Here is a 27,397-nt window from a genome sequence, read left to right on the forward strand (position 1 = left end):
CCCAGCAGAGGTGACGTTAAAGTGGCATTGATGGATGTGCTCGTGTGCAGGGGGGTAGGAGCCCTCCCTGTGTCTCGTCTCCCTGTGATCTCGTCTGGGCACCCGTAGCTCCGTGTCACAGCAGCGGCTGCATCCAGGGTCACACACATGCGGGTTACAGCTATTGATTTTCATGGTATTGAAAATTAAAACTAAGGACATTTTCTTTTTAAAGATTTTATTTATTTATTCGACAGAGAGAGAGCCAGCGAGAGAGGGAACACAAGCAGGGGGAGTGGGAGAGGGAGAAGCAGGCTCATAGCGGAGGAGCCTGATGTGGGGCTCGATCCCATAACGCCAGGATCACACCCTGAGCGGAAGGCAGACACTTAACCGCTGTGCCACCCAGGCGCCCCAAAACTGAGGACATTTTAAATATGTAATCATTTATTTAAAAATCACAATAAGCCATTTACATATTAGCATTTGTGTTTGTATTTGTATTTTTTTAAACACTTCATTTTTTTTTAAAGATTTTATTTATTTGAGAGAGAGAGCACGCGTGCACAAGCAGGGCGGGGAGCAGAGGGAGAAGCAGGCTCCCCGCTGAGCAGGGAGCCCGATGTGGGACTCGATCCCAGGACCCTGGGATCATGACCTGAGCCGGAGGCAGACACCCAACCGACTGAGCCACCCAGGCGCCCCTAGCATGTGTTATTTTTTAATGAAAAGTAACCATATTTTCCAAAACAAAAAAATACAGTGGGAAGATTGCATTCTTTTTTTTTTTCCCCACCTCAAATAGTGGAGGGCTTCCTGACCTTGCCCCTCCGCTCCTGACAGCCTCTGTCCCTGCAGGCAGGGGGACAAGTCAGACTGCACCTACATCGTCCTCAGCGGCCGGCTACGCTCCGTGATCCGGAAGGACGACGGCAAAAAACGCCTGGCGGGGGAGTATGGCCGTGGAGACCTCATTGGTGTGGTAGGGCCAGGCTCTCTCCTCACCATGCCCTGCCCTGGGGTGACTACTAGCCCATTACATGGGCAGGGGGAGGGAGCCCTGGAGGTAACCTGAGGAGGGCTCCTACCCCCCTCATCTGGGGCATGCCTTTCCGGGGGGTGACTTGCGTGCTCCCACCCAGGCAATCACTTCTGAACGTCTCCAGGGAGAGCAGCCAGCTGGCCGGGTGGGAACCTGGAACAGCCCTTTCTCCCCTGCCAGGAAAACATTCCTCAAGGTGGTTCCTCTGAGACTTGCATGTAGGACGAGGCCCCGGCTGAGGGACAGCTGCCTGGTTTCTTCCTGGTGCCTGACCCCAGGTCCCAGTGCTGCTGGCAGCACGCCCTCCTGCAAGCTCTCACTGATGCTCCTCCAGCAGCGAGGGGTGGTTAGACTAGCCCCTTCTCCCGTTTCCCCCTGTACGCCACGTTCCAGGAGGGCTGCCATGTGCTCTGCCTTCTGGTTGGGTTCAGAGTGCGGCCAGCTGGGGGGCGTGAGCAGGATGGCCGTGTCTCCCCAGCCTCTCTTCTGCAGGTGGAGACGCTCACCCACCAGGCCAGGGCGACCACGGTGCATGCCGTTCGGGACTCGGAACTGGCCAAGCTTCCGACAGGAGCCCTGACATCCATCAAGCGCAGGTACCCACAGGTAAGCGCTGCTGTTGCTGCCTGCCTTCAGGCAGCAGCCCGTCCAGACCGTGAACTCAGGATTATCAGACACTGGGCTGCGTTCTTCTAAGTACCAGACTGAGGTGCAGATTGCAGTGACCTAGAGCAGGCAGGTTGCACGCTTTAAAGGAAGTGTCCGTGTGGACCAGCATGTAGGGATAAGGGCCTGGCGACAGGTGACTTGGGCACTGCCAGGAGGCAGGAGGGGGACTTGGGGACCCAGCGAGTGAAGCGTGCCTGGCCCATCCCATAAGACGAGTGATGTCCCAAGTGATGTTTAAAACTAGCGAGGCGTCTCAGGACAGGCAGGAGTAAGCACAAGGAATGTGTAGTTTCCGCAGTGCAGGGCTTCCTTGCTCTGCATCCGGGAAAGGTGAACTCGGAATTTGGAGAAGGCAGACGGAGCTTGGGCCAGTGGCCATCAGCCAGCAGCAGAGGGAGGGGAGTCTGTATTGCTTCTGGGGCAGTTAGCATGGCTGGTCTCTGGAATTGCCCTCCCTGCTTTAAAGTAGTAGGAGTGCAGCCAGGGAAAGGGGAGAGCCGTTGAGCTCAGGGGTTTGGAGAAGGGTCAGCAGCAGAGCTGCCGCCTGAGGAAGAGATGGCCTGTTCTTCCCTCCTCAGCCCCGTGTGCACCTGTCCCACAAACCTCTCTGCTCTAGAACACATGGAAAATCCCCCAGTTCATTTTATGAAGTTAATTTTAATACCAAAAGTTGATAAAAATGCAGAAAAGCAAACTTTCAGTCATTTCTCTTAGTGCCATAGCTACAAATACTCTACATATGAGTAAATCAACTCTAAAAAATATGATTTGATTAGGGTGTGTTTAAGGAATGTTAGCCTAGGGGCGCCTGGATAGCTCAGTCGTTAAGCGTCTGCCTTCACCTCAGGCGTGATCCTGGCATTATGGGATCGAGCCCCTGCATCGGGCTCCTCCGCTGGGAGCCTGCTTCTTCCTCACCACTCCCACTGCTTGTGTTCCCTCTCTCGCTGGCTGTCTCTCTCTCTGTGTCAAATAAATAAATAAAATCTTTCAAAAAAAAAAAAAAAGAAGGAATGTTAGCCCACAGGACGGCGGTAGAGTCGAGACCCCTGCGCACCTGCGGTGTCCCTGCTCCCTGCAGGGAGCCGCCTCCTGTCCTAGCGGCAAGGTTCCTAAGGGCACAGCCAGTGGGGAAGCTACGCCTTTGCAAGGAGGCCGGGCCCCTGCAGGACTTGGCTGGAGGCCCTGCTGCATCCCACGTGGGCAGGCCCAGTTCCGTCACAGGGCACGTCTTTCCAGTTGGAAACCAGGGAAGGGATGTCTTTTTGTGAGTGATTTAGAGTGCCTTCCCTGGGGAAGCAGCCCGGGGGGGGGCACGTCAGGAGTCTCTCCTGTGGGCCGCCTAGTCTCCTGGGCACAGGGAGCTGGCCCAGGGAAAGGGCCATACCTTCTTGGCAGGCCACCGTATTTCTGGCTCCAGTTAGATAGTTCATAGTCCTTTACTGTCATCTTTCATCTGGATGTTCATGCCCCAGATTTGGTCCCTGAGGGCCCCTTGGAGTCCTTCTGCTGTGCCCTATGCGTTTCTGGCCTAGAGCCCTTGGTCCCTTTGGTGGAGCTAGGCCTGCCGAGTGGGCCCAGCCCGGGAGCTTCCACGGTCTTCCCTTCCACGCCAGCCTCTCCCTCTCCAGTGGTGAGAACATCTGCTCCTATCCTGAGCTGTTTAGAAGTGTGTGCCGTCCCTCCCTCAGGACCACCCCACACTAGGCTGCTGACATCCCCTCACACCCCGCCACTTCCAGCTCCATGCTGCTCTTGCCCCTGCCAGACCTGGCAGTACCCAGCCTGGCCCCAAGCCACTATCCTGAGACTCACCTAGGGAGGGCCACCCCCTTCTTCCCTCCCTCAGCTAGCACTTCTGCCAGCCTGTGGCGTGTGGGGTAACCTGGGTTCAAATGTGAGGGCCTAAATCTAAACCCCGGGAGACTCCTGTGAATGGCAGGATGGTTGTGGAGGTGGCTGGGGCCAGTCTGCGGGCCACTGGGAGCTATGGGGTCACTGGGAGCAAGGGTGAGCCAGGCCACTTCCTCTTCTTCTTTTTATTTTTTTTAATTTTTTATTATGTTATGTTAGTCACCATCCTTAGTTTTTGATGCAATGCTCCATGATTCGCTATTTGCGTATAACACCCAGTGCACCATGCAATACGTGCCCTCCTTACTACCCATTACCGGCCTATCCCATTCCCCCACCCCCCTCCCGTCTGAAGCCCTCAGTTTGTTTCCCAGGGTCCGTAGTCTCTCATGGTTCATTCCCCCTTCTGTTTACTCCCCCGTCGTTCTTCCCTTCCTTCTTCAGGGCTGCTCCCTGGTGGACCCATAAAAAGACCCTCTGCTCATACCCACTCCCCTGGGGGTCCACAGACTTCCCCATCAGAAATTCCCAGGAGCCCAGGGCCTTGTCCAGGACAAGCCTGCTTGTCCCTCATTCTCTGGCTACTGCTGGGCTGACCACCACTCAGAGCAGCCAGGGCTCATGGGTGCTCTCCCACAGATACTGGCCTTGCCTAGACCCCAGGCTTGCTCTGTGCCCTCCAGCACAACGGGCCCCATAGGGGGGCTGCTGCCAGCCAGCTTCCCCTGCCCCCAATCACTGTCCTCTCTCTGTCTGTTCTTGGATTTCACATAAATGAAATAGTACAGAACACGGTGTTTTCTGCCTGGCTTCTGTTACTTGGTGTGATATCTGAGGTCTGTGTCTCGTTGGTGTGTTCCTTTTACTGCAGACCAGTATTCCACTGCGCACTGCACTGGCTCACCTGTCCTCCTGACATTCAGGCTGTTCCCAGCGTGTGGCTGGTATGGAAAGGTTGCTGTGCATGTTTCTGTGGCACATTTTTTCATTTCTCTTCAGGGCTTCCTGAGAGTGGCATTGCTGGGTCAGAGGGTAGACCTACGTTGAACTTTTTCAGAAACTGCCGACCATCCCCGTGGGTGGGGCCCCAGCACTACACAGCCCGTCACGGGCGGCACTTGTGTGCTGGGACCCCTTCCATGTTAGCTGCTCCCGTGTAGGAAGTGGTGCTCATCAGGGTGCGAATTTGCATTCCCCTGAGGACTAAAAGTGTTGAGTGCCTTTTCATGTGTTCATGGGCTTGTTCTGAACCTTTTTCATTTGATGTAGAATTATTTTATTATATTTTTAATTGTTAAATTAGCTTTAGTTAGAATTACTGTAAATATGTAATTGTGGCAGTTAGATCATGGGTATGTTTTTAAAGGCTCTTATCTTTTAGAGAAACAGATTTAGATATTAGTAGATAAAATGCTATGTTTGGGATTGGCTTCAAACTCTTTCAGGTGTAAAAAAAAAAACCAAAACTTTTTCGGGTGTGTGTGTGAAATAAGGTGATTACAGCCAGGTGATGGGAGGGTGGGGTTCACTGCACTCTTCCCTCACCTGTTGTGTATTGTAAAATTTTCCATATTAATGTGTTGGGTGTTTTTTTAATTCTCTCCAATCAACAGTTTGATGCTAGATTAGTTATAAACAAACCAGACTCCTTTCTACCTTCTGTTTTGGGTCACAGCTCAGACTGTTTTGTCTCACGTGCTAAAATGGGGACAGTTTGACTTGCCTCTCGCATGGGTTTTTGACTCCAGCATCCTGGGGTAAGAGAGGCTCTCTGAGTCGGTTTGCAGGGGCCGCTGGGTACTGGAGCCTAAGGTCTCAGCCCGCTCCCTCCAGACTCAGCCCCAGAGCTCGGGGCTGTGGACGGTCAGGAGGCCGGCCTGAGACCGAGGCCTGGGCGGCAGAGTGCAGGAGAAGCGGCATCAGAACGACCTCATCTGTGCCGTCAGCCTGCTTTCCGATACGGTTTAGGGTTTACTGACGCTGACAGCAGCTTCTCTTTTCAAAGTGGTCCTGCACTGCGTCCAAGAGCCCCAGAGGGAGCGGCCCAGACACTTCATCCTCTGTCAGCTGTAACCCTGAGTGGTCAAAAAATTGAACTCACTTCATTTTTATACAAAAGTATTTAAGCAAATTACAGATATCTTGGCATTCCAAACTTAAATACTTTGTGACTCTTAAAAATTCAGTGTTGGGGCGCCTGGGTGGCTCAGTCGTTGAGCGTCTGCCTTCGGCTCAGGGCGTGATCCCTGCGTTGTGGGATCGAGCCCCACATCAGGCTCCTCCGCTATGAGCCTGCTTCTTCCTCTCCCACTCCCCCTGCTGTGTTCCCTCTCTCGCTGGCTGTCTCTCTGTCGAATAAATAAATAAAATCTTTAAAAAAAAAAAATTCAGTGTTAACGTAGCCGTGTAATAGTTTCTAGATATGATGTAACACCCAGCCCTTGTCCTGCCCAGGCCAGGCCCCCGCAGGAGCACGTGGTGAGCCCTCCCTCGGCTGCGTGGAAGCCCTTCCTGGCCTGCCCATGGGGTGGTCGTGGCTTTCCCTGGTGTTTCCCTTCCCTGGAAGTAAAAGGAGACCCTGGCCCGGGCGCCAGGTCACAGGACATGTGCCCCTCACACCTGCTGGCCCCCAGCGGCTCTCTGTGGGGCAGCCCCTCATCCCATAGAGTTGGGGCCCCGTCCCCATGACCAGCCTGCCAACCGCACCAGTGCCCTCAGCCCAGAGGGGTTTACAGACATGGTGGTTTTGAAAATGCAGATCCACGGTGCTTCTGTTCTTGGTTTAAATGTGTGGCCTCCTTTCTTTCTCTGCCCCCAGGTTGTGACTCGGCTGATCCATCTCTTGGGTGAGAAGATTCTGGGCAGCCTCCAGCAGGGAACTGTGACAGGTGTGTCCTTGGAAGCCCTGCCCTCCCAGCCAGAGGCCCCTCCTGCCCCGTGGCTGCTACAGGCCTGGGCGTGGGCAGTGTGAGAGGGAAGCCCTGGTCCCCCGTTGAATGTGGAGCTGAACCTGGCACTGGAGGGTGCTTGTGGGAGGCCGTGCCTGACCCGTGCTGAACAGGTGACACGGTTCCCCAGTGCTGGGACTTTCCCGGTCAGCTTATGTGTTCTCTTCTGGTTCTGATTCTGAGAAAGTGCTTTGTGAAGTACTCAGTGGCCTCCGTCCTGGTCAACAGCAGTGGGAACCACCTGCACTGCCTTGGCCTGCGGTCCCCTCTGCTAGAACCCCTTCATCAGAGCCCTGCACCCACCTGGCCACCCCAAGCCCTCCACCCCTCAGTTTCCCTTTTCCACTTCATTTCAATCCCCTGACTCATCCCACCGCTCCCCAGTCAGTTCCTGTATAGTCTGAGGTCCAGGCCGGCTCGGGCGCTGCAGCCCTGTGTCTCTGGCAGCGACCTGGACACAAGACTGTGTCTTGTGGAAGGACTGTGGCTGGGCCAGTGTGCCCAGTGGGAGCAGCAAACTGGCAGTGCCCCTCGAATCTGGTACGGCTCGTCTCAGTTGACTACATCTGCAAAGATGCCATTTCCAAATGAGGTCACACTCTGACATCCGGGGTGGACATGGGAGGCACGGCCCAACACGTGGTGTGTCTTCATTTCACCTCTGACCTGCGTGGTTCTGTTCGAAGCAGGTTTTTTGTGGAAAGCATATAGTCAAGTTGTGTTGTTGTCATCCCGCCTGACAACTTGTTGTGTTCTTTTTTTAAGATTTTATATATTTATTTGAGAAGGAGAGAGAGAGCGAGCATGAGCAGGGGGAAGAACAGAGGAAGAAGGAGAAGCAGGCTCCCCGCTGAGCAGGGACCCCCGAAGCGGGCTCGATCCCAGGACCCCAGGATCATGACCTGAGCTGAAGGCAGATGCTTCACTGACTGAGCCGCTGAGCGCCCCCCATCTGACCACGTCTTTAGTTTGTGTGCAGACCATCTGTGCTGAGCACAGTTACTCCCAATCTGGGATAGGTGCCTGTCACTGCATCGTTTCCTGTCCTCCCCTCTCATTTTCCTTCTCCAGATCCTCTTCCCATCTTCTCTCGAGTTCCTTCAGCCTTTCTGAGTATTCCGTTCCTATATTTTGGTCGTAGTTCCGGTGTTCATCTTCAGACGGTTCTTTCCGTAGCTGCCGTGGGATCGCAGCTCCCATTCCTCAACCGGCCCCATCACCCCGAGTGGCCCCCCGTACGCTGTGGTTGTGCTCAGTGAACCCCTCACGCGGCACAGGAACTTGTGCTTTCGGCCAGCAGCCATGCTGGAAGCGCGAGAGGAGAACTGTCTAGAGTACGTTCCGCTCTGCTGTTCTTCAGCCCTGCCCTTCCATCCGAAGAAGCACCTTTCACAGTGGTCCCTTCGGGGCAGGTCTGCTGCCCCAGACCCTCTGCTCCGAATTCCCTTCATCTGAGACTGTCTGTGTTTCACCTCCATCCCCAAGATCCGTTCGCCGGATGCACCGCTCTGCCAGCGGCCCCTTCACCGCGGCACCTGGGAACAGGCCGCCTCCAGCCTCCATGGCTTCTGATGAGAAGCCTGGATATGGCTGTTCCCAAGTCCGTTTCCCATCCTTTCTCTCTGGCTGCGTTCAAGACTTTGTCGTTGTCCCTAGTTTTTAGAGACTAAATGCTTATCTTGTTGGATCTATAGATTTATGTCTTTTACCAAACTTGGGAAGTTTTCAGCCTTTATTTCTTCAAATATTCTTTCAGCTCTGTCCTCTTTATCCTCTTCCAGAAATCCAGTGACACAAATGCTAGACCTTCGTTATTGTTTCCAAGGTCTTTGGGGCACTGCTGGTTTTTCCCTTCCTCCAGCGTTCAGATGGAATAGTTTCCTGTGACCTGTCTTCAGGGTCGCTGGCTCTGGCCTCTGTCTTCCTCGTGTTTGTGCGTTTGCGTTGCTGGTCATGATTGCTGCCGCACTGCTTACCCTGTCGGGTGACTCCACATTCTGTGACATGCTGTCACTTTTGTCCGTTGTTCTAGGTGAGATTTTCCTGGCTTTTGGTGTGGCTGGTAATTTTGGATTCTGTCCTGTGTGTCAGGCATGATGTCATGAGACTCTGGTTCTCTTTTAAATCTTCTGTTTTAACAGACTGTTGGTGTGCTCATATTCCCAGAGCATGTCCTGGCCCTGACTATGTTTGAACGTTAGTTCAGTTCTCAAGGCCTTTGCAGTATTACTCTGGCCTGCCCTACTGTGCGCTCCCCAGAGCCTGTGTGGAGGCTGGCTGGCATTCGTACTATATACTATGCGATTCTGGCTGGTTTCATGCTGGGCCACGCAGAGGTGAGCCCAGGACTTCATGCCAGGTTTAGAGAATTCCTTCTCCAGCCCTCTTCTCTCTGTGATTTTCCCGCTCTGGTGCAGGGTGTGGAGAGTTGGGGGGCTCCACCCCACTGTGTCTGCAGCCTCAGGCAAGTGCTTGCTTAGTGCCGGGTGCCCTGGGAAATATCCCTGGAGGCAGCAGCTGGCTGGGAGGGCGTGCAGCCTGCCTGGCTGTGGCGGGGGAGGGGCAGGGGCAGCACTGTGTTGGTGGCATTGGTGGAGTGCTTCCCGGGGGTGGAGGCCCCAGCCCATCTGCCCACCTCTCTGCACCCTTCTGAGCCTCCTGGTAACTGCTGGCAGCAGTTAGGCAGTGTGTGCCTGCCCCATCTCCCTCTTGGCCAGAACCGGAACTTCCCAGTGCCTCTGGCGAAGGCTAAGAGAGAACCATGCAAAGCTAGCAAGAGAGTCCCCTTTGGTTCCGCCTCAGACGGAGGGTTCTGAAAACACAGAGAGGAGGGGCTTCGCAGAGGAGAAGCTGTGGGAAGACTGGTGCAGAGAGGCCCTCTGCCACCCTGTGTGCACCCAGTGACCAGCTCACGGCCTTTTCCTTCCCTGCCCCGGACCAGCTCTGTGCTGTCTCCTCTCTCTGCTGTCCCACGTCCCCTGTGGTTTCTGGGTCAGGCCGTGCAGGGACACACACTGCACTGCTCAGGAGCTGCCACTACCTCACTCAGAAATGGACGCTGTCTTGGAGGAGCTGGGCCCTTCTGGTGTGGCCAGTGCACGCGCCTGGCTACGCACTTCAGCAGTCGGGAGGGTCTGCATGGGAGTCGGGCTGTGGCAGCCAGCTGGCTGGGCCAGGCAAGCAGCAGAGAGCAGGCCGGGGCAGCGGGCAGTCAGGGAGGCCGGAAGAGAGCCCTCGGTGTGTCCAGGCTGCAGGAGACCAGAGTCTGCCTGGGATGTAGCTGGCAGGAGGGTGAGGCTACCCTGCCGCCGGCCACCTCCATGAAAATAGGAAGTGCTACTAGCCAAGAAATGACCATTGTTGGAAATAAACTCCCCAGGACCCTGACTGGTGACCTTGTGGGTTGACCCTGCTGCCTCAGGGCCCAGACCCTCTGACTGGTGACCTTGTGGGTTGACCCTGCTGCCTCGGGGGCCCCAGACCCTCTGACTGGTGACCTTGTGGGTTGACCCTGCTGCCTCGGGGCCCAGACCCTCTGACTGGTGACCTTGTGGGTTGACCCTGCTGCCTCGGGGCCCCAGACCCTCTGACTGGTGACCTTGTGGGTTGACCCTGCTGCCTCGGGGCCCAGACCCTCTGACTGGTGACCTTGTGGGTTGACCCTGCTGCCTCGGGGCCCAGACCCTCTGACTGGTGACCTTGTGGGTTGACCCTGCTGCCTCGGAGCCCAGACCCTCTGACTGGTGACCTTGTGGGTTGACCCTGCTGCCTCAGGGGCCCCAGACCCTCTGACTGGTGACCTTGTGGGTTGACCCTGCTGCCTCGGGGCCCAGACCCTCTGACTGGTGACCTTGTGGGTTGACCCTGCTGCCTCGGGGCCCCAGACCCTCTGACTGGTGACCTTGTGGGTTGACCCTGCTGCCTCGGGGCCCAGACCCTCTGACTGGTGACCTTGTGGGTTGACCCTGCTGCCTCGGGGCCCAGACCCTCTGACTGGTGACCTTGTGGGTTGACCCTGCTGCCTCGGGGCCCAGACCCTCTGACTGGTGACCTTGTGGGTTGACCCTGCTGCCTCGGGGCCCCAGACCCTCTGACTGGTGACCTTGTGGGTTGACCCTGCTGCCTCGGGGCCAGAGCGGCACTGAGCTTCCTGGGCCCCACATCTAGAGGACACCCTGTGGTCTCAGGGATAGCAGGCTCTCACGGCACTGGCTTGTTGCTCAGAGGTTCAGGCTGCTGCCCCCCCAGGTCGCTCTGACTGTTTCTAGAGCACGTGGTGGAAACAACGTAGGAGGCGGGCCTCACCTGGCAGAGCATTTTAACCCTCCGAGGTTTCTCGGCTCTGGCACTTCAGCAGAAAAGGCAGGGTGGTCCAGTGGGTGGGCATGAGACGCTTTGGTCATGGAGGCCTGGAGCAAATCCTGGGGCCCCGTCCTCTCTCCCAGGCCCCTGTGTCCTGGTGCCGTCGAGAAACAATTAGAGATGCTCAGAGACTGTGCAATGCCAGCCTGGCCCCTTAGCCCGACACACGACCCTGTGCTCTGCAGGTCACCAGTTTGGGCTACACACTGCAGGCAGCAAGTGGGACTCGGGGAACCCCGCCAGCAACCTCTCCACGGTGGCAATCATGCCTGTGTCGGAGGACGTGCCCCTCACTGCCTTTGCCCTGGAGCTCAAGCATGCCCTCAGTGCCATCGGTAAGTCCTGCCCAGGGCCGCCAGGGTCCTCTGGAGCCCTCCTCCTCTTGCTTCTCCTGGTCCTTCTGCTTTCTTCTGCAAGTGTAGTTAGTGTTACCTTAACAGCTAAGGCTCGTGGGTGCTGGGGAGAGGGCTGCCACGGGAGCAGGAGAGCATCCGCCTGGCGTCTCCCGACAGTCTTGATGGCAAACACGGTCTCGTGGGCGCCTGGCTGTCCCTCCAGGATGGTTGGGGTTTTCCTGCACCTGTGGCTTGGAGAGCTTCTATCTCATGGGGACACTGCAGTGGCTGCAGGAGCTGGCTGACAGTGTGGAAAATGCCCTCGGTTGGGTTCAGGGAGCTTGGGTAGTATTTCCAAATTCCTGACAGCTATTAAACTTTGGGATTCAAGAACAAAAAATTGAAATTCCTGATAACTCTTAGGAATTCCCAAAATCATAAAGTGTTCTGTATTCCTTTTTTTTTTTTAAATAAGTTTTATTTATTAGGGCAGGGGTAGAGGGAGAGAGAGAATCTCAAGCAGACTCCCCAGTGAGTGTGGAACCCAGTGCGGGGCTCGCTTTCACGATCTTGAGATCATGACCTGAGCCAAAACCAAGAGTCAGACACTCAACCGACGGAGCCACCCATGAGCCCCAAAGTGTTCTGTAGTCTTAATACTTTATTTATAAGTTTGTATATACCTGTGAGCGACCATAGTAATAGTCGATCCATTTCCTGTAATGTGGTTACACTGAAAATTGTAGGGGTTGTCTTTTAAAAAATGGCATAATAATAAATACAGTCAGTGTTCTGTTACTGTCATGAAACAGTGTCTGAGAAGAGTGTATGTTTTAATACCACGTGGTAATGCTCTCTACCTGATGTAGACATTTGATAATAGAAAGCATGAAATGCCAAATTAAATTAATTTATAAAATTGGAAGATACTACTCTAAGTCCTTAAAACTTATTCTCAAAACACAGAAGGCACCCACTGACCTGTCAGTCTTGGTCTCTGTCTCATAACGGACACTCCAGTTGTGGGGATCCTGTTCCTCTCCTGTTGGCGTCACTCACTCTGTCCAGAGCACACAGCATCTCCAAGTCCTACGGCAGAGATGTGTTGCTTTCATAAAAGTTTATTCCCTTTTTTAAAAAACTTTATTTTGTAATAATTACAGATTCACAGGAAGTCACAGAAACGGTAAAGAGAGGGTCATGGACCCTTCCCCTGGGTTACCTAATGGTAGCATCCTGTCAAGGTCAGGAAGGGCATTGGTGCGGTCTGTAGGCCTTCAGGTGTCACCAGTGTCGATGTGCACCCTGCGCCACGGTGGCTCCCGGGTAGGTTCCTGCCACCACCACCAGCTGCAGACCCCCACTGCCCTCTGCAGCTCTCCTCTGGCAGCCGGAGCCTGTTCTCCTCTTGGGTCGTCTTGTTCTGCACAGATGACCTCTGGAGACAGGCGTTCCTGGCGCAGACGATACCCAGCTCAGTCATGTGTACCTTTCACTGTGGACATAGTGTCCATAGTCTGGACACACTTTGTTTCTCTAGCCACCCACCTGTTCAAGGGTGTTTGGGTTTCTTCTAGTTTTGGGGTTTTATGAGTGAGGCTCTGTGACTTTTTGTGTAAAGGATTTTGTGCGCACATAAGTTTTCCTTTCTCTGGATCGACGTCTAGGAATGCGATGGGTGTGGTCAGTGTATGTGCAGCCCTTCTAGACGGCCGCACCCCTGCACACTCCCGCCGGCACACAGCCGCGGCCCCACGCCTCCTCGTCCTCACAGCTCTCAGAGCGGTCGCTGGTTTTTATTTCTGCTGTTGTTTTTCTTTTAAGTGGGCTCCACACCTAGCATGGCTCACCGTGTGGGTCTTGAACTCACAGCCCTGAGGTCGTGACCTGGGCCGAGATCGAGAGTCGGGCGCTCCTCGACGGTGCACCCAGGCGCCCCGTTTCTGCTGTTCTGATGGGTGGGCCATGAGAGCCCGTCATGGCTCCAAGCTGGCGTTTTTCTACTGGTTCACGTGCCGAATGTCTCTCCCTGTACTTTTCACCATCTGTGCATCCTCTCTGGCGAAATATCTGTTCATGACGTCCTGTCTTTTGTTCTTTTTCTGACTGAGTTGTTTGTTTTCTTACTGTTGAGTTTTGAGTACCCCTCGCACCCTCCAGACACGGGCTCTGGGCCGGGCTGGGGTGCAGCCGCCCGTCTGAGGCCCCGTCCGCTCTCACGGCAGAGCTGTAAATTGTGTAAGTCCACTTTGTCCATGGTTTCCTTTTATGGAACACGCTTTCAGTAGCACTTCTAAAAAGTCTGCACCTAGCCCTAGGGCCTAGATTTTCTCCTATGTTTTTTAAAAAGGCCTGAAGTTTTACATTATTTATGTTAAGATTGATTTATTTATTTGAGAGAGAGAACATGTGTGCGTGTGGTGGGTGGAGAGGGACAAAGGGAGAGGGAGAGAGAGAATCTCAATCAGGCTCCACACCCAGTGCGGTTCGACCTCACAACCCTGAGATCATGACTTGAGTGGAAATCAAGAGTCGGACACAACCGACTGAGCCCCCTAGGCGCCCCCTGAAGTTCTACATTTAACTTAATGATCTGTTTTGGGGCTAATTTTTATAAAAGGTGTGAAGTTTAGTAGAGGTTTATTTTTTTTGCTTATGGATATTCTGTTTTCCCACTATCATTTATTGAGAAACTACCCCTCTTCCACGAATGATCCTGGCACCCTGCCGAGAACTATTTTATGCAGGCGAGGGTTCGTTTCTGGGCCCCCCTCTCCTACGGTCTATACGTCCACCGTCAGGTCAGTACCGTGCTGTGTTGATTGCTGTAGCTTTGTGGTAGGTTCTGAAGTCAGGAAGCGTGAGGCCTCCAGCTTTGTCCTTCTGCAGACTGTTTTGGCTGTTTAGGGTCCCTGAGGTCGTATGAATTTCAGGACTGGTTTTTCTCTATCTGTAAAAAATGGCGTTGGGATTTCGACGGGGATCGTGCTGACTCTGTGGTTCGCCCTGGGTGTACTGGCACTTCCACAATGTTCAGTCTTCCAACCCATGAACACGGGACACGTTTCCACATACTTACATCTTCTTTCATCTCTTTCAGCAACGTTTTGTGGTTTTCAGTGTACGAGTCTTCTGTCTCCTTGGTTAAGTTTATTCCTTGTATTTTGCTCTTCTTGATGCTACTAAAAATTATTTTTCTTAACCTCTTTTTTTCTGATGGTTTCTTGTCACTGTGAAGGAATATAACTGACTTGTGTGTTATTTTTATATCCTGCAACTTCATTTATTAGTTGTAATGGTTTTTGGTGGACTTTTTGGGGTTCTCTACCTATAAGATCATATTGTCTGCAAGTAGAGATGTTACTTTTTCCTTTCCAATTTTGACACCTTTTATATCTTTTTTTTTTTTTTCTTTTTGCCTGAGCGCTCTGGCTGGGACTTCCAGTGTCGAACAGAAGTGGTGAGGCAGCCGTTTTCGCCTTGTTCCTGATCTCAGGGGAGAACTCTCAGTCTCGCACCCCTGAGTGTGGTGTCGCTCAGGTTTTTACCTGTGGCCTTTAATATACTGCACAAGTTTCTTCCCATTAATCGTTGGGTTTTTTTTTGTTTGTTTGTTTGTTTAAGATTTTATTTTTAAGTACTCCCTATACCCCACGTAGGGCTCGAACTCACGACCCTGAGACCAAGAGTTGCATGCTCCACAGACTGAGCCAGCCAGGTGCCCCTCCTTTTTATTTCTGTAAAATCAATGTCCCACTATCATTTCTGATTTTAATAATTTGAGTCTTCTCTTTTTTTTTCTTTATTCATCTAGTTACGGTTTGTCAGTTCTGTTGATTCTTTCAAAGAACGAACTTTTGGTTTCATTGATTTTCTCTATTGTTTTTCTGTTCTCCATTTTTATCTCTGTTCTAATCTCGATTATTTCCTTCCGTTTGTTCTGGGTTTAGTTGCTATTCCTTTCCTAGTTACCCAAGGTATAAAGTTAGGTCCTTCACAAAAAAACTCAAAGCCTTAGCAAACCGAAGACACTTGAGGAACCTTAAATGTGTGTTACCAAGTGAAAGAGGTCAGTCTGAAAAGACTGCGTGCTGTGTGGTTCCAGCTCTCCGGCATTCGGGAAAATGCAAAACTATGGACACGGTGAAAAGATTGGTGGTAGCCAGGGGTTGGGGGGTGGAGGCATGGAAAGGGGGAGCATGGAGGATTTTTAGGGCAGTGAAAATACTCTGTGTGATAGCACAGTGGTGAGTACGTTTGTCCACGTAGTCGTTCCACGTTTGTCCACACCCGAACCGTGTACAGCGTGAGGAACCCTGGTATGCACGCTGGACTCCAGGTCGTCCTCATGCGTCAGTATTGGCTCATGGACTGTGACAACCTGCCACGTTAATGCCAGATGTTGGTAACGGGGAAACTGGCTGGTGGAGGGAGGGCGTACATGGGAACTCTGTGTACTCTGTGCTCAGTTTTTCCATAGACCTGAATACGCTTTAAAAAATAAAGTCTATAAATTATTTAAATAAATAAATAAAGCAAGCTAGGTGCTTGATTTGAGATCTTTCCTCTTTCTCCAAGCACTTTGGTAGCTCTGGGCCCCTCCCTCCACAACCGACTGCTCCCTCCCTGCATTTGGGATGCTGTGTTTGTGTTTCCCTTGGTCTCCAGGTTTCTTCCTTGACCTGCAGGTAGTTCAGGAGGGTGTTGTTTAGTTTCCACACGTTTGTGAATCTTCTGGTTCTCCTGTTACTGATTTCTGGTTTCATACCGTTGTGGCCAGAAACAAAACTTTGTATGATTTCAGTCTTAAGGGTTATCAAGACAGGTTTTGTGGCCTAACATAGAGTCTGTCCTAGAGAATGTCTTGGGTCTTGTTGTTGTTGTTGAAGTAAGTTCTTTGCCCATCGTGGGACTCAAACTCATGACCCCGAGATCAAGCGTGGCACGCTCCATGGACGGAGCCAACCGGGCGCCCCTGGATGAAGTCACGGGGGGTCCGCTTCTCTGGGTGGTTAGTCTTGTCTCTGTGTGTGGTAGTGAATGTGTGGCAGCCTCTCCTTGTGGCTTCAGTCTGCATCTCCCAGTGGCTAAGAAGATAATTTGTTCATTGGCCATCGGGATGCCCTCTCTGTAAGTGCCTGCTGGGTTGCCCAGCAGCTTTCTCTTGGGTTGCCGTCTTCTCCTTGGTGGTGGGTGTGATTCTTTATGTGACCCAGACACAGTCCCTTGTTTGGGTGCCAAGACTGCACATATCTTTCTCTCTCTGTGGTTTGATTTTTTATTCTTTTAATGATGTCTTTTGAAAACAGAAGTTCTTAATTCTAATTCAGGGCAGTTTATCAATTTTTTTCTTACATTGTTACTGCTTTTGTATTTTCCTGAAGGAATTGCATGCTGTCCCCGAGCAGGAAGACGTTCTTTTAAACGCTTTGCAGTGTTACCTTTCCTTTTCAGTTTACAGTCCATTTGGGATTGCTTCTGGTGATGATGGCCGGTAGGAGTCAAGATTCGTTTTGTCTGTAGGGTTCTTCAGCGAACCAGACCCTCCTTTTGAGAGACCGAACTTGGCCCACTGCCATGCTGGCATACTTGCCGAAAGTTAGGTACCCATGCCCGTGTAGGTTGCTCTCCCTTCTGGAGGAAGATTCTAGGCTGATAGCCATTCTCTTCTGGCACTTGGAGGAGCTGTTCCTTTTCCTCAGCTTCCAGTGTTTGGGAAGGAGGCTGTCTGGCAGCCAGGCCAGAACAGGCTGGAGCAGCAGCCTGGCTGGATGTCCACTTCAGCTCTGCCCCACAGAGCCACAGACTCAAGTGTGGGTGAGCCATCCTGTCTCTCCTCTGGGCCCTGGACCTGCCTACTGCCTGGCCTTCAGCAGACCCCTGCTAGGAGCTGCAGCCCGTGCTACAGGAGCCCAGGAGCCCAGAGTACTACCTTTGAGGGCTCCACACTTCCCTGAGGGCCCCTGCAGAGCCCCCCTGAGTCTAGGCAGGGGTATCTACACGGGAGACATGCACCAGTGGGCAGGTAGAGCCCAGCCTGGGGTCCCTGGAGGGCCTAAGGGCTGGGCTCCTCAGTGTTCCTGCAGCCAGGCACAGTCTGTTGGTCCTATCGCGTCCTGTACAGCCTCCAAGAGAGGTGGTCAAGACACATCACTGCAGTGCCGGACAGGGCCTGCCCTTGCAGGCCCACTATGCAGCCCAGCCCTAAGAGGTCTCCCTCCCTCTGTAGGACCCCTGCAGATGACCAACTGGAGCTTGTAGCCAGGAGTGCAGGCCCCCGATGGGATGAGCCCCCTCACCCCAAGCTCCTGAGAGGAGTTGCTTCCCTGCCACTGAAGTCCGAGGCACCTGTGTGTGCGCACTGGTCAGACCAGATAGCCACATCTCAGCTGGGGCACCATCATCGTAGGACACGCCCCTATTTTGTGTGCCTCTAGGAAAGCAGATGCTGCCAGTTAGAATACAATGCAGTGATTTCTTAGGTTTCACCTTCTAACCGAAGCTCTCGGAGAGCTCTGCACAAGTGCAGGAATAAGAAGAAAGCCCACAGGACCTGTAGGCATTCTCCAGCCCAGGCTTGTGGGTGAGCCCCTGGTGACCTTTCTGTGGATTCTGATGCTGGCGCTCCTGGTTGGGCAGGCCCCGACGCCTGTGTCCATGGAGACATCATAGAGGAAAGATGCACGCTGATGTCAGAGACACAAGATGGGAAAGGATGTGCGTGTCCACATGGGTGAATACACCAATACACGTATTGAATCCAGCCAGCCTTGCTCATCTGGGCTTGGGGAATTCTGTATTATCTTGCGTTTTACAAGCTTCCCCTGCCCCCAACACACACACACACACACACACACACACACACACACACACAGTCTCAGTGTGGCAAAAATTTGAATCCTTCCTGTGCAGACAAGAAGACTGAGGTTCAGAGAACCCCACCACCACCTGTTGAGCTCTTGTCTGCAGGCCCTGGGGCTGCAGGTCCCGGGAGGTGGGCTGCCAGGACAGTTTTCAGTAGTTCGTGTTTGTGTTTTCAGGCCCCATCCTGCTGCTGACCAGTGACAACATAAAGCAGCGCCTTGGCTCCGCTGCTCTGGACAGGTACACCAGCCTCTGTGTGGGGAGCAGCCTGGCCAGCCCCAGCTCCCTGCTTGCAGCCGGTGCACGCACAGCCTTGCACTGCACCTTCCGTGTCTTCGTGCACACCTGGTGTTTGTGCCCCCCAACCCCCGTCCGCGGCCCCGGTGCCTGCACACCCCCATGTCTGTGTGTGCTCTAGCATCTGTGCCCCTCACGTGCGTGTCTTCCAGTATCCATGAGTACCGGCTGTCCAGCTGGCTGGGGCAGCAGGAGGACATCCACCGGATTGTGCTCTACCAGGCGGACAGCACGCTCACGCCTTGGACCCAGCGCTGCGTCCGGCAAGCTGACTGCGTCCTCATTGTGGGCCTGGGTGAGCAGGAACCCACGGTGGGCGAGGTGAGCTGCAGGCCTGCGGGTGGGCCTGGGGGGGGGGGGGGCCTCTGCGCGCGCGGCTGGCAGTGGCAGGGCTGCAGGCTGGGCGGGTCCTGGTCAGGGCCCACTCTCTTTATGCCCCTCTGTTTCTCTGTCTTTTCCTTTGAATGAAATATTTCAAGAACTCAGGAAAAGACATAATAAAAGGCAGTACCCAGATACCTGCCCTGCGTGTTTTGGAAACATTTTGCTGTATTCACCTCTGGTGGTTTTAGCACAAAGCAGGGCAGGTGCCCTGACGTGGCCCCCAGGGGGCCTCTTGTGAAGTTGAGTCTTTCCTGTTTTACTGTGAATGTATACGCACTGTTTTTAGGTCTAAATTTGATAAAAATAGTGTCCTATTTTATCTCACTTTGAAATGTCCTTTTTTCCTCAACACTTAGGTGTTTAAGCTTTATCCATATTGTTTCACTCATTTTTATGACTGTTTAGTTCCCTATTTGTGAGTGCCCCACCATCTGTCTGTTCTCAGCTGTGAAGTTACATCGTCGGCCCACTTTGTTTCCAGCTTCAAGGGTATGAAGTGTAGGCTGGCCATTCCTTCCGTGTACATTACGTTCCCTACCTCCTTCCTCTCTGACCCTGGGGCAGCTAAAGATCACCCGCCTCTGGAGCAAGTTCCTCTCCTGCAAGGAGAGGTGCAGAGGAGAGTGTTTGCAGATGCATCACTGCGAAGGTCGCAGCGTGTGCCCAGGAGGTGCTGTCAGAGCAGACGGGGGAGGCCCCTCCCCTCCTGTACACTCCCACAGCTCCCTGCAGCCACTCTTACCCAGCCCGGCGTGAAGCCGGCTCATGGCCAGGCAGACCCGGGGTCACAGCTTCGACAGCCACAGGGCAGAGCACACCACCGCTGAGCCAGCCCACAGAACCGGGCTGCCACCCGCCAAGGCCCTGCCCTTGACCCTCCTGCCTGTGTGGGGCAGGTCAGTGGGGCCTCTGTGACAGCCGCCTCTGGCCTGCAGCTCTTCTGCTCTCCTGCAGCTGGAGCGGATGCTGGAGAGCACGGCCGTGCGCGCCCAGAAGCAGCTGGTGCTCCTGCACCGGGAGGACGGGCCGGCGCCCTCCCGCACCGTCGAGTGGCTGAACATGCGGAGCTGGTGCTCTGGCCACCTGCACCTCTGCTGCCCTCGCCGCGTCTTCTCCAGGAGAAGCATGCCCAAGCTGGTGAGGTCTGCGTGGTGGGCCGGGCCTGTGGAAGCTCCTGGCCTTCAGAACACAGCCCTCCTGACTTGCTGTGTGATTGAGTAGTGCATTTCCTTCCCATTCCCTCTGTAGTCTGAGCTCCTTGGGGAGCTGATGAGGGTGCCTTGCCTCTCTGTGAGCTCCCATTTGTAAGCTCGCATTTGCTTGAGCTTTGGTCTTTGGGAGCAGGACCTGGGAGATTGATGTAGCCCCCGTCCATCAGCAGGTGCCCGTCTTTGGGGTCGCAGAGGGGAGGCATGTAGCCTGACAGAGACATGCTGGCACACACGTACCTCCACAGGGAGCCAAGGGGGGAGGTTACAGAGCCTCCGCCCCGGGGGCTTGGGGGCTGGGCGCCCCAGAGGCTACCCACATGCCACAGCCTGCCTGGCCCCACAGCTCAGTGGACAGTGTCCTGACAGCCCATGCCCTGGAGCAGCGTCCACTCTGGGGGCTCTGTGGGGGGCTCTGTGGTCTCCTGCTAGGCCTGTGGGTATGTAGCCCAGCTGCCCACACTGCTCCCTCACCCACGTGCCCTGTAAGGGCTTCCTTCCAGGCAAGCCTGGGCACCATGGTGCTGCCAGGGTCAGTATCAGACAGACCCTGCTGTGCCCTGGAGAGGGCTTTGGGTCTGGAGTAGAGGAAACCACCCTGGTTAGGCCACAGTGTGTGGGACTTGGCCGAGCCCTTCCCGTCTGCTGGCCCTCTCTCTCAGGTGGAAATGTACCAGCGAGTCTTCCAGAGGCCCCCAGACCGGCACTCAGACTTCTCCCGCCTGGCTCGGGTGCTGACGGGCAACGCCATTGCCCTGGTGCTTGGTGGAGGTGGGGCAAGGTGAGTCCCCACCCCACCCCACCTGCAGCTGCTAGTGTGTGTGTGTGTGTGTGTGTGTGTGTGTGTGTGTGTGTGTGTGTGTCTGTGCGCATGTGAGCTGATGAAGAGGCCTCTGAGCTTGTCCTAGGAGCAGTCCCCATAGATCGGCCCCACGCATGACCAAGCATTTTTCTGCACCTGGGTGCACCTTGCTAAGTAGTGCTCCCCATAGGCTGTCCCAGGTTTTGATGGTTACCAGTGCAGTCGAAGATTTGTGGCTTGTTCTAATAGTCTTTGCCAGAAGTGTCTGCTTGTCTGTTGGCCATTCGTGCCTCCTCTGAAAACTCTGTTCTTATCCTTTGCCAGTTTTTCCACTGGGCTCCGGGTGAGTTTCTTTCCATTTTAATACACACTTGACAGAGTGCTGGCCTCTTCTGCTTGCAAACCTAGTGCAGCGTTCTTGAGTTCTGTGGGCTCTGAGTTCCTTAAATGACTGCTACCCTGTGTTTGTCACTCTGGCCTTTGCCACCGTTCTCCTGAACTTAAAGAGGAATTTGTACCTGAGCAGAAGTGGAGCCTGGGGCCACCGTGAGGGGTGATGAGGCCCAGGCCTTCTGCTGGCGAACCAGATGCTCGTGGAAAGGCAGAGCAGTGCCTGCCACATCTGTGCTGGACCCCTGCCCCTCGGAGGGAGGGAGGAAGGGCAAGAGGCACCCGGGCTGGGTCCTGGGCTGGGGGTGCCCTGTGGGGTACAGTCCCTCACGCCCCCCTCTGGCCGAGTGAGGCACTCAGGGCCATCCCTGGGCAGGGCCTCCTGAGCACTTTGCATGACCACCGCCCTCTCTACCCTTGGCCCTGCTGCTGGTGCTGGCCTCTCCCCAGGGCCCAGGAGCAGGTTCCTGGCTCAGCAGCTCCAGTGTCCCGAGAACATCATTTTCAAAGTGAGCTGGAGGAGGGAGGAGGTCGGAAGAACTGAAGCCCCTTGGGAGTGCCGTGGCATGGGGGCAGGGGGCACCCTCCAAGGTATCTCCTGCTTGTGGAGCCAGACCTGTGCTCACTCCTGGCCAATTATGGTCAGAGATGTGGTCCAGCCTGGAGGCCAAGGAGGACCCAGACCTTCTTGTCTAGAAAGGACCAGGATAGTGTAGAGGAGCATGTCGGAGCCCACTCTCTGCACTTACCCACCTGGAAGCCTCGGAGGCCTGGAGTCTTGCCCGAGGCCCTTAGGACAGGACAGAGGGTGGACACACAGCCCCCACCCCGGCTCACTCCCGGACGTGGCCTGGCCTGGCGACGCAGCAAGTGCTCTGTGCTCACCTGTCTGATGTGACCCTCCTCTTGTGCTTGTGCTTGGAAGCTGAGCCAGTGGGCCTAGAGAACCAGATGATCAGCCTAATGTCGCTACACTGAAGGCGAGAGCCAGGCTGCTGCTGTGGGGCTAGGACAGTCAGGTGGCCCCACTCGGACCTGGTTTGCAGGCGTGCTCAAAGCATGTTCAATGAAAATTTAGTTTTAGTCAAAATAACACTTAGTTTACAAGCCACGTGGCCGTCTGCTCAGGCAGTCCTCTGCCCGTCTTGCCCGACCCCAAGTCCACAGGTGCCCCAGGACCGTCACCTGCATCTGCATTTCCCAGTGGCGTTCCTGTTCCACTTGTTTGGTTTTTTCAGTTTATCTGTCCATCCATCCTTCATCTACTTACCATCTGTCGTCCGTCCGTCCGCCCATCCATCCATCCTCTATCTTCTGTCTCTCAGTCCATCTCCCTCCTCCCCACTCACGGTCCCAGTATGGTTCCCGCGCTGGTCCCGCAGCTCGTCCCTGCATCTCTTACTCTGACGGTGTGGCGCTCCTTCGGCACAAGGTCGTGCCTCACTGCACAGGTGTAGCTGGGTGCCCTTCCTCGTAGCTGCCGTTCGCTGTTTCCTGGGTGTCGCAGATCGGTGCCCAGACCACCCCTGGAGCGTCCGCCTCCTGTCGGTGTGCTTGCCACCGTCCCGAGCAGCCTCTGCTTCACCGTGTGTGAGAGTCCCCCCACACACACACCTCCCACCACCTCTGGGCTCTGCTGGTTCCTTTCCAGTCCGGCTGCTGGGACGTGGTCTTGGAGTTTCCCTTCACTGTCATCCGGGGACCTGCCTTTGTCCCTCCCGCATTAAGCTCATTTTCTGGATTCCACGCCTCCCTCTTTCCTGACACATTCCTGATTTGGGTAGCGTTCCTGCTTTACACATTTCCTTAAGAGAAGATGTTTGGGAAGCAAAAGTTTTAAGACCCTGCGTAGCCAGAAAATGTCCTCGGTGATGATTTGGGTGTGGAATCCAAGCTGGAAGTAATTTTCCCTGAGAATTTCTAAGGGATGCTGCCATTGTCTTTCGAGCTTCCAGTGTCCCTGTGACGCCCGGTGCTGCTTCATTCCTGAGGCCTGTTTTCCCTCTGGAAGCTGTGGGACGGTCTCTTAGTTCCTGTCCCTGCAGGGACTTGGCCACGTGTCTTGGGAGCAGTCCATCCAACGACTGCACTGAGGGGGGCCCCAGGGGCCCTTCCAAATTTGGAAATCATGAACTTCAGCCCTGGGGAATGTTCTATGATGTTCCCCCACCCTGGGCTCTGTCCTCTGTTCGTGGGGCTTCTGACGCCCGGTCAGGCATCTGAGATGGGCTCCCAAGCTCTCCTGTCTTTCCTCGCCCTCATTTTCCATCTTTGTCTTTTTGTTCTGCTTTCCAGGTGATTTTTCTCAAATAGATCTTCTAAAATATTTCTAATGTCTGGGGCGCCTGGGTGGCTCAGTCAGTGAAGTGTCTTCCTTCAGCTCAGGTCATGATCCCAGAGTCCTGGGATCGAGCCCCACGGTGGGCTCTCTGCCCATCGGGGAGCCTGCTTCTCCCTCTCCCTCTCCCTGCCGCCCCTGTTTGTGCGCGCTCTCTCTCTGTCAAATAAATAAAGTCTTTAAAAAACCCTTAAAACATATTTCGAATGTCTGAGTGCTTTTTCCATGGTTTTCTCTCTTTGCTCCTCAAGTGCGATGCTGACTTTCTCTGAGAATACTCACGCAGGTGTCCCGCTTGCCTCGCTTTTCTGCTCCGTGCGGGCTTGCGTCTGGCTTTGCTCTCTCAGCCCGCCGTGTGAGGCCACATCAGCGGTACCACGGAGCGCGTTCCACCGTCTGCCACACTCTGCTTACCCCGCTCCTGGCCATGGTCACTTGAGTTATTATGGGGGAAATGGCTGTGAGTGTTTTTGCACAAATCTCTGTGTGCTGTTCTTTCCTCTTGGGCACATACCTGCTCATGGGGCTCATTTTACACTCTACGCCCCCCCCACCAACGACGTCTGACGTTCAGGCATTTTTGCCGACCCTTGGTATTATCAGGATTTTGAATTGTAATTCCTGTGCTGGGAGGCCTCTCCCTGGGGACTAATGATGTCATATGCTTGCTGGCCATTTGTGTCTCGTTTCCTAGCATCTACGTTCCTTACTCATGTTTAACTGGTGGTTTGCCTTTTATTATTGATTCAGAGGAATTATTTATATAGTCTGAACACAAGTTTTTTGCCAGATATATTTATTGCTAATTTTGTTTCTCAGTTTTTGATTTTCATTTTCTCAATGATATTTCTTTTTTTTCCTTAAGTTTTTTTTTTTTAAAGATTTTATTTATTTATTTGACAGAGAGAGACAGCCAGTGAGAGAGGGAACACAAGCAGGGGGAGTGAGAGAGGGAGAAGCAGGCTTCCCGCCGAACAGGGAGCCCGATGTGGGGCTCGATCCCAGGACCCCGGGATCACGCCCTGAGCCAAAGGCAGATGCTTAACTACTGAGCCACCCAGGCGCTCCTCTCAATGGCATTTCTTTGATGAACAGTTTTTAGTTTTGATGAAGTGTGATTTTCCATTTTTATGGTTACTGCTTCTGGTGTTCTGAGCGCCCTTGCGTGTCCCGAGGTCACAAAGGCATTCTGTCTTGTTCTGTGTGTCTAGCTTGTACGTTCAGGTCTGTGACTCGCCTAATGTTTCTTGTGACAGTCGAGGCCGTTTTGTAGCCACACCTGTGGCTGAAGACTTTCCCTCCCATGAGGTCGCCAGGGTGGCTGTCACCCACATGGCTCTGCTGTGACCGTGACGGGGCTCTGTCATGTGTGTCCTTCAGGACACACCATGCTGCCTCAGCTGCCTTGTGGCAAATCTTGACTTCACACTCTACACATCCTTCTGTTTTGTTTGTTTTCTTTCCAGAATTGTCTTTGGCTCCTTTAGGTGCTTTGTGCTGCCATATAAATTCTTTAAAATCAGCTAAGTATCTCATAGGATTTTTTTTTCCTGTTGTAAATGTCATCTTTTACATTTCAGTTTCAAAGTGTCGCTGCCAATACATAGAAACACGATTGATATTTGTACCTTGATACTGTATCTTACAACCTTGCTAAATTCACTCATTCTAGTAACTTTTTACCGGTTTTTTTGTTTTGTTTTGTTTTGTTTTTTTGCATTTCCTGTATACAAGTTATGTCTTTTGGGAATAAAGACAATTTTTCTCTTTCTTTCCAAAATATGTTTATGTCTTTTGTTTCTTCTTCTTGCCTAATTGCTGTGGGAGGGAACGCGTTTGCTCTTGTCATTGAGTGTGAGCTTGGCTGCAGGTGTTCCCGTCTGTCAGGTCGAGGAGGTGCCCCTGTATCCGTAGCTCGCTGAGGGTGCGTCTTGAATGGTGGCTTTTGTGTATCTGTTCAGGTGGTGAATCACACTGATTTTTAAATAAAAACAAACATTGTATTCTCAGGATAGACCCATTTTCCCACAGTGTGCTGTTCGGTTTACATATTACTGGACCCCCTTGAATCTGAGTGCACTTGTCCTTTCTTGAAATGCGTGTAGGTTTGTTCGCTTGCTTCAAAATTGAGTTGGGAAGTGCTTCTTCTTTTCCTATTTTCTGAAATTTTTATGTAAGAGCTGTGCTACTCTTCCCTATATGTGTTCAGTAGCGTTCACTAGTAAAACCATCTGGACATAAAATTTTCTTTGTGGAGATTTAAAAGTTAAAGGCTCAGTTATGTTGATGGTTATAGTACGATTCAGATTTTCTCGTATCAGGTTTGGCAAGTGTTGCTGTTCTAGGAACATGTCCATTTTATCTGAATTTCTCCTACTCAGGCGTGAGGTTCACACCTACTTCTCACTGTTTTAACCGGAGCATCTCTGCAGATGTGCCCTTTCTCACTCCTGACACCCCTCCCTCCGAGCTGGTCCTCGCTCCGGTGTGTTTTCGGTTCCTGAATTTCTGCTCTTATCTGTATTATTTCCATAATTTGACCTGTTTGATTTAAGCTGTTCTTGTCCTAAGTTACGGGTGGTGGGTGTTGTGTCGTGACCTCAGAGGACAGAGAGGCAGCCCACCTGCACTGCACCTGTGCCCGCAGTTTGCCTTCTGTTCTCAGGCTGCTTGGAACTTTCTTTCTGCCTTGGGTTTCCAGCAACGTGGGAGTTGGGGTTCACGGTGCTCCTTTAATCTGAGGCTTGAAGTCGAAGACCACTGTCTGTCTTTCCAGATGTGGCTTCTGCCCCATCCCCTTCTTCTCTTTCTGGGCTCCTCTGCCGACTCCTACACGTTCTCTAGGTGCCTGGACGTCCGTTCTGGGGCGTGGTCTTCACGGCCACCATCCTCAGTGAGCACCCTTTTCTACCCTGTGTTCAGGGGCTCTCTTCAGTGTGCCTGGCCCACTGCCTACCCCGCCGATTGCATTCTTCATGTCAGACGCCGTATCTCCGCTTCTAAAGTTGCTGTTTGGCCCTGTCTTACAGTTTTTCAGTTCTGTGCCAAATTATCAGTCTTGTCTTTAATTTCTGGAAATGTTTTTTAGGTTTATGCCTGAGTATTCAATTTTTTGTGGTGATACTAAATACTTTTTTTAGTAGTATTAAAATATGCATGCCATAAAATTTACCATTTTGAATATTGTCGACTGTAAAATTTGGTACCATTAAGTACATTCATGGTGTTGTGCCAGCATCACTGTTCATCACCAGAACGTTCCATCTTCCCAAACTGAACCTCTGCCCAGTCCCACCACCCCTGGCCCCAGCCCCTGTTCTCCACTGTGTCCATGAGCTCGATCCCTCCCAGGCCCTCAAGTGAGGGGAGTCCTTGTCCTTCTGGCATCTTTCACTCAGCGGAAGGGGCTCACATTGGTCCACGTGGTGGCCTGTGTCAGAATTCCCTTCCTTTCCGAGCCAAGCCACGTCCCTGGCACGTGTATGTAGCACTTTGCGTACTCGTTGACCCATCAGGCATGCAGGCTGCTAACCCCTTTGGCCCCTGGGACTTGCTGGGCACAGTTGTTTGGAGCCTGTGTCCTGTCTGTGTTGCCGGGCTCCCTCTGGGCCCACCTGTGTTGCTTGTTTCCTCCTGGCCGTGGTCATGTGGCCTGTTCCCTGGGACTGGCGACTTTGGGGGATCGTAGATGAGAAACAGGAACAGTGGTGTGAGGCTCAGAGCGATGGCTTCAGCCACACGCTGGCTTTCCTGTCCCTGTGGGGGCTCGTCCATGTCCCCTCCCCAGCCCCCTGCGGTGTTGCCTTTCGGGCATTTATCAGAACCCCCTTCTGGTGGGGCTCGGTGTGTCTCCCACCCTCCTGAGTCTGTGCAAAGCCTCTTCAGCTTCGTGTCCCAGTAGTGTCCACGGGGTTGTGTCTTTGCC

At 53.4% G+C, this 27,397-nt stretch overlaps 1 protein-coding gene across 7 annotated transcripts in view; it reads left to right on the plus strand.

The window, feature by feature from the left end:
- The window catches only part of PNPLA7 (patatin like domain 7, lysophospholipase), a 68,489-nt gene that overhangs the window by 35,098 nt on the left and 5,994 nt on the right, over positions 1-27,397 (plus strand). For 6 of the 7 annotated variants that reach the window (XM_087869141.1, XM_087869143.1, XM_087869139.1 and 3 more), the window contains 8 exons: positions 838-961; positions 1,514-1,627; positions 6,363-6,432; positions 11,040-11,189; positions 18,230-18,293; positions 18,503-18,671; positions 19,689-19,871; positions 20,605-20,723. In XM_087869141.1, the coding sequence (XP_087725267.1) occupies positions 838-961; positions 1,514-1,627; positions 6,363-6,432; positions 11,040-11,189; positions 18,230-18,293; positions 18,503-18,671; positions 19,689-19,871; positions 20,605-20,723 (993 nt within the window). The remainder of the gene's footprint in view (positions 1-837; positions 962-1,513; positions 1,628-6,362; positions 6,433-11,039; positions 11,190-18,229; positions 18,294-18,502; positions 18,672-19,688; positions 19,872-20,604; positions 20,724-27,397) is intronic. The other variant, XM_087869142.1, reaches the window with a different exon arrangement.

This window comes from Ursus americanus, chromosome 18, assembly GCF_024610735.1.
Source record: "Ursus americanus isolate L20-20 chromosome 18, mUrsAme1.1.p, whole genome shotgun sequence".
Classification (NCBI taxonomy): Eukaryota; Metazoa; Chordata; class Mammalia; order Carnivora; family Ursidae; genus Ursus; species Ursus americanus.